This window comes from Haliotis rubra, unplaced genomic scaffold (assembly GCF_003918875.1).
Source record: "Haliotis rubra isolate DU_JTF1 unplaced genomic scaffold, ASM391887v1 Scf95, whole genome shotgun sequence".
NCBI classification, from domain to species: domain Eukaryota; kingdom Metazoa; phylum Mollusca; class Gastropoda; order Lepetellida; family Haliotidae; genus Haliotis; species Haliotis rubra.
In genome coordinates, this window is record NW_025767690.1 from 1862460 (window position 1) to 1875198 (window position 12739).

The 12739-nt window shown below is 41.6% G+C and overlaps 1 protein-coding gene across 1 annotated transcript in view; it reads right to left on the reverse strand.

Annotated features, from left to right (window-relative positions):
- Window positions 1-12432, reverse strand: part of LOC124264873 (ATP-dependent RNA helicase DDX42-like) — a 57044-nt gene extending 44612 nt beyond the window's left edge. The window contains 4 exon segments of the mRNA XM_046699649.1: window positions 4403-4482; window positions 5650-5773; window positions 9643-9863; window positions 12352-12432. Of these exon segments, the coding sequence (XP_046555605.1) occupies window positions 4403-4482; window positions 5650-5773; window positions 9643-9863; window positions 12352-12372 (446 nt within the window). The 5' untranslated portion in view covers window positions 12373-12432.
- Between the last annotated feature and the right edge of the window lie 307 nt (window positions 12433-12739).

Below are 12739 nucleotides of genomic sequence, written 5' to 3' on the forward strand. Positions count from 1 at the left end.
AAAAGGAGAGAGTGAGTATGGTTTTACCCCACTTTTTAAGTTTTAGTAATATTCCAGCTACATCACGGCGGGGGACACAAGAAATGGGCTTCACACATTGTACCCATGTGGGGAAGAGAACCCGGGTCTTCAGCGTGACGAGCAAACGCTTTAACCACTAGGCTACCCCACTGCCCCCTGGCAAAAGGAATTTGGCATTACAACCAGGGAATTGGAACACTTGTTCTGAGAAATGTTAGACTGGCTTTATACCAAGTTTGGCATTACAACCAGGGGATTGGAACACTTGTTCTGAGAAATGTTAGACTGGCTTTATACCCAGTTTGGCATTACAACCAGGGGATTGGAACACTTGTTCTGAGAAATGTTAGACTGGCTTTATACCAAGTTTGGCATTACAACCAGGGGATTGGAACACTTGTTCTGAGAAATGTTAGACTGGCTTTATACCCAGTTTGGCATTACAACCAGGGGATTGGAACACTTGTTCTGAGAAATGTTAGACTGGCTTTATACCAAGTTTGGCATTACAACCAGGGGATTGGAACACTTGTTCTGAGAAATGTTAGACTGGCTTTATACCCAGTTTGGCATTACAACCAGGGATTGGAACACTTGTTCTGAGAAATGTTAGACTGGCTTTACACCCAGTTTGGCATTACAACCAGGGATTGGAACACTTGTTCTGAGAAATGTTAGACTGGCTTTATACCAAGTTTGGCATTACAACCAGGAGATTGGAACACTTGTTCTGAGAAATGTTAGACTGGCTTTATACCCAGTTTGGCATTACAACCAGGGATTGGAACACTTGTTCTGAGAAATGTTAGACTGGCTTTACACACAGTTTGGCATTACAACCAGGGATTGGAACACTTGTTCTGAGAAATGTTAGACTGGCTTTATACCCAGTTTGGCATTACAACCAGGGATTGGAACACTTGTTCTGAGAAATGTTAGACTGGCTTTATACCAAGTTTGGCATTACAACCAGGGATTGGAACACTTGTTCTGAGAAATGTTAGACTGGCTTTATACCAAGTTTGGCATTACAACCAGAGATTGGAACACTTGTTCTGAGAAATGTTAGACTGGCTTTATACCCAGTTTGGCATTACAACCAGGGATTGGAACACTTGTTCTGAGAAATGTTAGACTGGCTTTATACCAAGTTTGGCATTACAACCAGGGGATTGGAACATTTGTTCTGAGAAATGTTAGACTGGCTTTACATCCAGTTTGGCATTACAACCAGGGGATTGGAACACTTGTTCTGAGAAATGTTCGACTGGCTTTATACCCAGTTTGGCATTACAACCAGGGGATTGGAACACTTGTTCTGAGAAATGTTAGACTGGCTTTATACCAAGTTTGGCATTACAACCAGGGGATTGGAACACTTGTTCTGAGAAATGTTAGACTGGCTTTATACCAAGTTTGGCATTACAACCAGGGGATTGGAACACTTGTTCTGAGAAATGTTCTGACTGGCTTTATACCAAGTTTGGCATTACAACCAGGGATTGGAACACTTGTTCTGAGAAATGTTAGACTGGCTTTATACCAAGTTTGGCATTACAACCAGGGATTGGAACACTTGTTCTGAGAATGTTAGACTGGCTTTATACCAAGTTTGGCATTACAACCAGGGATTGGAACACTTGTTCTGAGAAATGTTAGACTGGCTTTACATCCAGTTTGGCATTACAACCAGGGATTGGAACACTTGTTCTGAGAAATGTTAGACTGGCTTTATACCCAGTTTGGCATTACAACCAGGGATTGGAACACTTGTTCTGAGAATGTTAGACTGGCTTTATACCAAGTTTGGCATTACAACCAGGGATTGGAACACTTGTTCTGAGAATGTTAGACTGGCTTTATACCAAGTTTGGCATTACAACCAGGGATTGGAACACTTGTTCTGAGAAATGTTAGACTGGCTTTACATCCAGTTTGGCATTACAACCAGGGATTGGAACACTTGTTCTGAGAAATGTTAGACTGGCTTTATACCAAGTTTGGCATTACAACCAGGGATTGGAACACTTGTTCTGAGAAATGTTAGACTGGCTTTATACCAAGTTTGGCAATACAACCAGGGGATTGGAACACTTGTTCTGAGAAATGTTAGACTGGCTTTACATCCAGTTTGGCATTACAACCAGGGATTGGAACACTTGTTCTGAGAAATGTTAGACTGGCTTTATACCCAGTTTGGCATTACAACCAGGGATTGGAACACTTGTTCTGAGAAATGTTAGACTGGCTTTATACCCAGTTTGGCATTACAACCAGGGATTGGAACACTTGTTCTGAGAATGTTAGACTGGCTTTATACCAAGTTTGGCATTACAACCAGGGATTGGAACACTTGTTCTGAGAATGTTAGACTGGCTTTATACCAAGTTTGGCATTACAACCAGGGATTGGAACACTTGTTCTGAGAAATGTTAGACTGGCTTTACATCCAGTTTGGCATTACAACCAGGGGATTGGAACACTTGTTCTGAGAAATGTTAGACTGGCTTTATACCCAGTTTGGCATTACAACCAGGGGATTGGAACACTTGTTCTGAGAAATGTTAGACTGGCTTTACACACAGTTTGGCATTACAACCAGGGGATTGGAACACTTGTTCTGAGAAATGTTAGACTGGCTTTATACCCAGTTTGGCATTACAACCAGGGGATTGGAACACTTGTTCTGAGAAAATGTTAGACTGGCTTTATACCAAGTTTGGCATTACAACCAGGGATTGGAACACTTGTTCTGAGAAATGTTAGACTGGCTTTATACCAAGTTTGGCATTACAACCAGGGATTGGAACACTTGTTCTGAGAAATGTTAGACTGGCTTTATACCCAGTTTGGCATTACAACCAGGAGATTGGAACACTTGTTCTGAGAAATGTTAGACTGGCTTTACACACAGTTTGGCATTACAACCAGGGGATTGGAACACTTGTTCTGAGAAATGTTAGACTGGCTTTATACCAAGTTTGGCATTACAACCAGGGGATTAGAACACTTGTTCTGAGAAATGTTAGACTGGCTTTATACCCAGTTTGGCATTACAACCAGGGATTGGAACACTTGTTCTGAGAAATGTTAGACTGGCTTTATACCAAGTTTGGCATTACAACCAGGGGATTAGAACACTTGTTCTGAGAAATGTTAGACTGGCTTTATACCCAGTTTGGCATTACAACCAGGGGATTGGAACACTTGTTCTGAGAAATGTTAGACTGGCTTTATACCAAGTTTGGCATTACAACCAGGGTATTGAAACACTTGTTCTGAGAAATGTTAGACTGGCTTTATACCCAGTTTGGCATTACAACCAGGGGATTGAAACACTTGTTCTGAGAAATGTTAGACTGGCTTTATACCAAGTTTGGCATTACAACCAGGGGATTGGAATACTTGTTCTGAGAAATGTTAGACTGGCTTTATACCAAGTTTGGCATTACAACCAGGAGATTGGAACACTTGTTCTGAGAAATGTTAGACTGGCTTTATACCAAGTTTGGCATTACAACCAGGAGATTGAAACACTTGTTCTGAGAAATGTTAGACTGGCTTTATACCAAGTTTGGCATTACAACCAGGGGATTGGAATACTTGTTCTGAGAAATGTTAGACTGGCTTTATACCAAGTTTGGCATTACAACCAGGAGATTGGAACACTTGTTCTGAGAAATGTTAGACTGGCTTTATACCCAGTTTGGCATTACAACCAGGGATTGGAACACTTGTTCTGAGAAATGTTAGACTGGCTTTATACCAAGTTTGGCATTACAACCAGGAGATTGGAACACTTGTTCTGAGAAATGTTAGACTGGCTTTATACCCAGTTTGGCATTACAACCAGGGGATTGGAATACTTGTTCTGAGAAATGTTAGACTGGCTTTATACCAAGTTTGGCATTACAACCAGGGATTGGAACACTTGTTCTGAGAAATGTTAGACTGGCTTTATACCAAGTTTGGCATTACAACCAGGGGATTAGAACACTTGTTCTGAGAAATGTTAGACTGGCTTTATACCAAGTTTGGCATTACAACCAGGGATTGGAACACTTGTTCTGAGAAATGTTAGACTGGCTTTATACCCAGTTTGGCATTACAACCAGAGGATTGGAATACTTGTTCTGAGAAATGTTAGACTGGCTTTATACCAAGTTTGGCATTACAACCAGGAATTGGAACATTGTTCTCAGAAATGTTAGACTGGCTTTATACCCAGTTTGGCATTATAGCCAAGGAATTTCATTGATGGGAAATCCATTCTGGTAACCTTGGGCATTATAACCAGGGTAGACTGTCTGATGTTGCTGATTCTGCAAGGTAGACATTAACTTAAGTGCAGTTTATGGATCAAAAACTAAATTTCTCTCACTTTTTATCTCCTTTCTTCTTTTCTTCTTTCATGCCTGTACTGACACTGGCTCCAGCTGGTTGACCTGTAGACAGGCTGTTCTGTGGATGCAAAGAAACTATCATCTTCAATATCTCACCCTCATGTAGGAGAATGGAGTAAAGTACAATCAGCCCAATTGTTCAATCGGATAGAAACAGACAGGTGATTCATTTATGTGGGCCTGGCAGGAGATTTCAATCAAAGGGTGTGGTAACAGATACGAGTCTTTGGGCCAAGTGGGGATCTCGGTTACACAGCTTGGAGGGGGATCTCAGTCGCATGGCCTGGTAGGGGATCTCAGTCACATGGCCTGGTGGGGGATCTCGGTCACAGGGCGTGGTGGGGGATCTCGGTCACATGGCCTGGTGGGGGATCTAAGTCACAGGACCTGGTGGGGGATCTCAGTCACAGGACCTGGTGGGGGATCTCAGTCACAGGACCCGGTGGGGGATCTCAGTCACATGGCCTGCTGGATATCTCAGTCACATGGCCTGCTGGGAGATCTCAGTCACAGGGTCTGGTGGGGGATCTCAGTCACAGGGTCTGGTGGGGGATCTCAGTCACAGGGCCTGGTGGATATCTCAGTCACATGGCCTGCTGGGAGATCTCAGTCACAGGGTCTGGTGGGGGATCTCAGTCACAGGCCTAATGGGGGATACTGATGGGCATCTTGGTAGGGGACCTCTGTCACTGGGCCTGGTGGGGGTTCTCAGTCACAGGGCCATGAAGCTCTCTGCATCAGATGCATCATGGGAAGTCCTGTTGCTGTGGGTGAGTGTTTAAGCTAACAACACTTTGAACTGTCTTCATATCAAGGAATGTCAGTGTGTGTGCTGTATTTTATGTCTGTAGCTATTTGCATCAGGTGCAACATGGGAGGTTAGAAGCAGCTTGTTGCTAGAGGTGAGCCCTGAACCGCATTATTTTCCCTTCCGCCCAGCCCTTCTGCAATGCTAGAGCTTCATAAATGAAGCAAGAGGAGATTTACTCTGGTTCTGAATCTCCCATCTCACTGGGTCTCCTTTTCAATTTAAACAGGATTATTTATTACTATTCAGAGACTAAGTTGCGTCTAACGACACTTTGAACAGTATTCCAGTAATATCAAGAAATGTCAGCTTGTTGGCCTGAAGTGCCCCAGGTCTCAGACCTTCACCGCTGTGGTAAAACCTACAAGCACAAGGGTGAACTGAGATTCAACCCCAGGGTCACAGATGGACACCTACCTCCAGCCCAGCCATGAAGGCATCCAGGGGGTCGTCACTGTCGCTGTCATTGCGGTTGGTGCCGGGGCTCCCAGGGGCCGGCTGGTAGTCCAAGCCAGACTCCTCCTCGTCATCATCAAAATACCTGCAACATGACACCATCATATCACCATAGAACAGTCATCCCTTGAACATTTCACGTCTGACAGAAGCAGGGACCTGCAATTATAATTACAAAATACAATTACAATTTGTCACATTATTTGGACTAGTATAGGCTGATGTAACTAAAGGAAAAGTAAACTTTAAATATTGAACAGTGGAAAATATTTTCAACATTTTAAACCTGAAAGAAATACTGGAGGGTATGATAGACAGCAAAGATTAACGACAGTACTTCCAATAAGCTATGGAAAATTGTTTCTGTGTAAAAGATTTTTTACCACAGAAGCAAGAGACAGACAAATATTTTGAACAATTAAGTCATCGAGCCTATAACTATCATTTGGAAAACCCCATGTTAATCTTCAAGGCTTGCATCATAATATAACACATTCCGACTGTCACTAAACCGATCAGGTAGGTGACAGTCTGAGTGGTCAGATGAAACATCCTTCTGAAGAGACTAGTTATGGGATGTTCTTAGGTATTAGTTTAGCGGTAACAAGAATTAAATCTGAACAAACATCACTGAAGTCACAAGTCCTTATGATGGTGATGACTCCTATTATAACAAAGTTTTGCAAAACTCTTCAAACTGTCTTAATTTCTTCAAGACCCAGTGAGCTCAAAGATTACAGTAACTATTGTACATTGAAACCTACCAACTACAGCACCAGTCTAATCCGGCACACTGTCAAAACCAGCATAAAATTTTAGTCCCGCCATTTTACAACGACATTATGATCATTAAAACATTGTCTAATCCAGCACCTATCTATTCCATATTCCAGCACGACTTTCCGGTCCCAACAAGCAATTTTAACTGTAATTAACACTGCCAAAACTGGCATGGGTATGAGCAGTCCAATCAAGGTCCCTTAATCCAATACACTAATTAATCCTCTTGGCACGCTAGATAATCAGGAAGTAGTGATTGCGCGATGAATCAAACGCTCTAAGCCGGCATGGGTATGAGCAGTCCAAGCAAGGTCCTTTAATCCAATACACTCCTCTCGGCATGCTGGATTGAAAGATTGACGAGTGTAAATGGCAGCCATGTTGGAAAATGATCGTCACAGTCTAATCCAGCACCCTGGCTAAACCGGCATTTTATTTTGGTCCCATGGGGTTTCACTGTACATCGTGGCTTCTGATTCAACTGTCTGGGACCCCAATTTTTTTACCAGGACCCCTGAAAATTAAGAGCATGAGTCCCAGGGACCCTCAAATACAGGACTCCATGTAAATCCCTGCAGTAACTATTGTACATGGTGGCTTCTGATTGAAGACTTTTACAAGCAGGTAATGTAACACTGTCACTGGCTAGTTTCATGTGGTTGTTCATTAGGTTGCCAAGACCCGACCCAAACCTGGTAATTTAACTGACTGAATCAGGGTTTTAAACTATGCAAGCCAAAAGAAAACAAGAAGAGAAAGTCATCAATATCCCCGCAATGGCAAAATACTCTTCATGATTATGTCTACGAGTTATGATTATGTCAAATATTTAGGTGTGTATATAGAAAAGTGGAAGGAGAGTATTGAAAGGTTTTTAAAGTTCTGCTCCAGAAAGGAGCACTATCCCCAATTTCAGTCTATGTCAAACTTGTTGCCATGGAAATGCCAAAAATGTTTTATTCAGAAATCCAAAACTACCAAAAGGCACCAGTACACCACCAGATCTATGTATGTGTCAAGTTTGGTGAAGAAACATTGAATGGTTTAGAGTTCTGCTCCGGAAAGGTGCACTACCACTAATTTCTGTTTTAGTCAAACTTGTTGCCATGGAAATGCCAAAAATATTTTATTCAGAATTCCAAAACTACCAAAAGGCACCAGTACACCACCAGATCTATCTACGTGCCAAGTTTGGTGAAGAAATAGTGAACGGTTTTAGAGTTCTGCTCCGGAAAAGACAAATGTGCACGGATGGACGGACGGACGGAGTCCATTTTAATACTCCCCGCAAAACGTGTTGCGGGGGATAATGATATTCACTCCGGCATACATAGTTCCTGTTATTAAAATAATTATCAAATCCCAAATCCTTTAAGTGAGTGAGTGAGTATGGTTTTACCCTGCTTTTTAGCAAAATTCCATCAATATCACAGAGCGGGACATCAGAAATGGGCTTCACACATTGTACCCATGTGGGAAATCGAAACCAGGTCTCGGCATGACGAGTGAAGCTTTAACCAGTTGGCTACCACACCGTCCCCAAAATCCTTTAAGCTCGTATGACAAGAAGTACGAGGCATTAAGCTAAGAGTGAATGAGTTGGGTATACCACTTTTAGCAATATTCCAGCAATATTCCAGCAATATTCCAGCAATATCATGGCAGGGGACACCAGAAATAGGCTTCAGACATTGTGCCCTTGTGGGGAATCAAACCTGGGCATTCGTCGTGACAACCAAACGCTATAACTACTGGGCTACCCCCTCCCACTAGGTTAAGAGATACATCTTCAGCCCCAGACCCTAATGACTGTTGATTACACTCTGTAACCCTGAATTCCTGACTCAGATGTACCGAAATACCTCTATGCATTTAATGAACAGGTGCAAGTATCCTGACAACTATTGTTAGTTATACAAGAATGGTGTCACTGTGATAGCTAACAAAGTTCACATAGAATACAGCTGACTGTTTCCATAATCACACCCACACATTTTAACTCTAACAGCACAGTGTTTGCAAAAATAAATTAATGAGTACACATTTTGTGCAAAAACAGTTGTATCAATATTCATGGAATAGATCTTGGTATGCTTTGTTTTTCTCCTTTAAGCTCGTATGACAAGCAGTATGAGGCGTTTGGCTAAAAGTGTGTTGGGTTTTACACCACTTTTAGCAATATTTCAACAATATCACAGCTGGTGACACCAGAAACGGGCTTCACACATTGTACTCAATGTAACTCATGTGGGAATCGAACACAGGTCTTCAGCGTGACAAGCAAAAGCTTTAACCACAAGGCTACCCCACCGCCCCTCGTATTGAAGACTGAGCACACAATGTCATAAATTTGTCAAAAATAGAGGATTTTGTTCAGTTCACCTTATATCTTTAATATATATGACAGGAGTGAGTGAGTGAGTGAGTGAGTGAGTGAGTGAGTGAGTGAGTGAGTGAGTGAGTGAGTGAGTGAGTGAGTGAGTGAGTGAGTGAGTGAGTGAGTGAGTGAGTGAGTGAGTGAGTGAGTGAGTGAGTGAGTGAGTGAGTGAGTGAGTGAGTGAGTGAGTGAGTGAGTGAGTGAGTATAGTTTTATGCCGCTTTTAGCAATTTTCCTGAAATATAACGGCAGGAGGCACCAGAAATCGGCTTCACACATTGAACCCATGTGGGGAATCGAACCCTGGTCTTTTGACGTGATGAGTGAATGTTTTAACCACTAGGCTACCCCAAAGCCCTATGACAGAAGTGATTGTTGTGGAGTTTATTTGCCAGAAGTTGCAATATGATGAAGACAATTTTCTCCCCATGCTTTGAACAGTGTTCAGTTTAATCTTGGCGGAAAGCCTGAAGTTTTACAGGTCTGAAACATTTACTTTTGTGAAACATAACCAGATTGCTGTTTTACAAAACAACCCAAGATCTATGACTGTCATAAGTCTATATTACAATCACTAACACTATGATCGCTTGGTACAGCAGCACCAGCAGAGATTCGAACCCACAAACCTTGCTTGGGGGCTTGACTGACTGACTGAGTTTGGTTTTACGCCGCTTTTAGCAATATTCCAGCAACAGCCCCAATATTAATCATAAAAATATCAATAATACTATTGAATCAGTTAAGAAATGCGTGTTCATATGATCAATAATAATGACAATGCCAAGGTCACTTACTCTTCTTCGCTCTTGACCCTCTTCTTGCCCAGGTTCATGTGGTACCCGAGTGTTCGACCCGGCATATAGGTGCTGGAGTTTCCAGCCATTCCGGGCACTCCAGCAAACCCAGAGAGAGCCTTGGGCTGTCCCCCATCTTCCTTCTTTCCCAGGGCAAATCCTCCAAACCCGAAGCCTCTGGGCCTGCCATCACCTCCCTTGTGGAACATCCGTTCACCACCCTGCAACAATTTCACTGTAAGATTAGCAGTTCTTTCACTGTAAATGACATGGCCCATATGAAATCTGACACACAAAACATAAGTCCTTATAAAACATTTTCAAGGCAATGACAGGTGAGAAGAAACAAAAGGATTACTTTGGCTATACTATTTTTGTTGATGTTGTTGTTGTTGTTTAATGCTGCACTCAGTGAGTGAGTGAATTTAGTTTTACGACGGACTCTGCAATATTCCAGCTATATGGCGGCTGTAAATAATCGAGTCTGGACCAGACAATCCAGTGATCAACAGCATGAGCATCGATCTACGCAGTTGAGATACGATGACATGAGTCAACCAAGTCAGGAGCCTGACCACCCGATCCCGTTAGTTGTCTCTTACGACAAGCATGGGTTACTGAAGATCAGTTCTAACCCGGATCTTCACGGGTCGGCTGCACTCAGCAATAACCCAGCTAAATAATCAAGTCTGGACCAGACAATCTGGTCATGAGCATCAATCTCCATAACTGGGATACAATGACTTGCATCAACCAAACATACTATATAGAAGTGTGACATGCATACAAGTGTGTTTATGTGTGTGGCTGCTTATGCTAACCCTTGTTAATGGCAATTTTTGCACTATCACACTGAAATAGCATGTACACACTTATTGAATCAGGAAATCAATGACTGTGTTGACAGTTTTGAATTTTACAATGATCAATAGTTTTTTCACGAATAACTTATCTTAACCAGATGTGGAATAGAAATCTAAAGGAAAAGTAATAATTTCTGCATCTTTATAAACTAAACACTGAGCCATATTTACATGAATTCCTCAATTTCTAATGTGCAGTGACATTACACTGATCACATCATATAGTGAAGTGGGGTAGCCTAGTGGATAAAGCATCTGCTTGTCATGATGAAGACCAGGCATAGGTGGATCCAGAGGGGGGTTGCAGGGGTGCACACCCCCCTTTTTGTGCTGAAAGTTTGTTAAATGATGATTAAAACTCGGGTGAAAATGAAATGTGCACCCCTCCTTTTCTCAATAGTGTGCACCCCCCCTTTCTCAAAAAGCTGTATCTGCCCCTGCCAGGTTCGATTCCCTACATGGGTAGTGTGAAGCCCATGTCAGGTGTCCCCCACTGTGATATCGCTGGAATATTGCTAAAAGGAGCACAAAATCACTCACATAGTGTTAGGGATGGCCAAAAGGATTGATAATTGGAAATATCATCAAAGAAATTACCGAGAAAAAGATTCTGTTATCAATAATACAACGTGAATTGACTATTGATCTATATGATCTATATCAATAGCAAGCCCTGTATAGTGCTATGAAATCCCAAAACAAAGATTATTCATATTTTCACTTGACCATTTAAACATAATTAAGTTTCATGTTCCCAGTTGTTTTAGCATTTACTCTAACTGACCTTTGTGTTGAGGATTCTAAAGAGAGATAGTACAAAATAATTCGCAATAATTGTCGTCTATCTTCATTTCTACCCATTAAAACTCACTCAACAGCCCAGATAGCATTCAGACGTTGGCCCAACATTGGCAATGGTTTGGGCAACATTGCCAACGTTGGGCCAACGTCCGAATGCTATCTGGGAGGTAATACAAGAAAGAAGTAATGTACAAAATCCTATGAATACTTCATTGCGTACAGTTTCATATTTTTGGGGTACAAGTCATGCAGTTGATAAAGTGTTATAAATATTGAGGATACTCAGAGAGACTGTACAAAATAATTCAGGCACTGCCATTCATGTTCATCTCCTCCATTCAGGTAAGAATAGAATCAAGTAATGTACAAAATCCTATAAATACTTCAATGTGCAAGGATTCACATATTTGGGTAAGAGTCATGCAGTTGGTAAAGTCGGTATGGATTATATAACATCAAGCATTTGTGTATATATGCACAAATATACTGGGTACAAATCAGAGTATACATGCATTGTCGGGTTCCCCTAAAACTAATTTGAAGACGAGATGCACAAACATTTTTTCTGTAAATTTTATTCAGACAGTTTCCAAGCATGCCTTCTATTTATTATGCAAGTGGGTGTTTGTGTGTGTTACATCCCTTTACTTATTGTAGATGGCTTTCAGTGAACGAGTGTTGGACCTAGCCTGGGACGTATTGTTTTCAGCAATACAACACAAGCCCCTGTGGTCACAACGTACCGCACATTCTAATACAAATCGCAATTTTGTTTTAACGTTTAATTTTTTCCTCTGAATCTTTGATCAAAGGCGTCATTCTATTACGCATAGGCACATCGTTGAAAAGAGATATGTCATGCAACTTGTCTTAAACCTTTTCTCAGGGCATGTGGTAATTTTGCTTTACTTAGGACTACGAGTCGCATTTGTGGTCAATGTGTAGGGTACAGTTATCGATCCAGCGATAATAAACACCAAACGTTGACACTAAATCAGCCATTTATTAGATGTGTGAGGTGCAAACTAAATATAATTGATCATACCCCGCTTATTTTATCAGCCATCGTTGAAAAGAGTCACAAATCTCACACATCAACAAAGATCTCAAAGAGACGATGCATAACAGTTACTTCCCTTGGATAAACTCCGTTTTCAGTAAAGATCTGTAATGGTGTTGCTGTGAGTTTTGAAAACACAGCGCTTCGTAATAAAAACGCCTGTCGATCTGAAACACAAGTCTTGTGTTTGCGTGTGTTTTTGTTTTTCATTTTTGACAGCTTTACATTCCAGCATCATAGCAGGATTCTTATTTTTGATGACTTGGCATATTTAGGACTGTTAACACGCGTCTGGTTTTAACCATAGAGAATAGCAGACTTACACGTGCTGTAGATTATCCCTGTTTTAACAGAGATGGGTGATACATTCAAG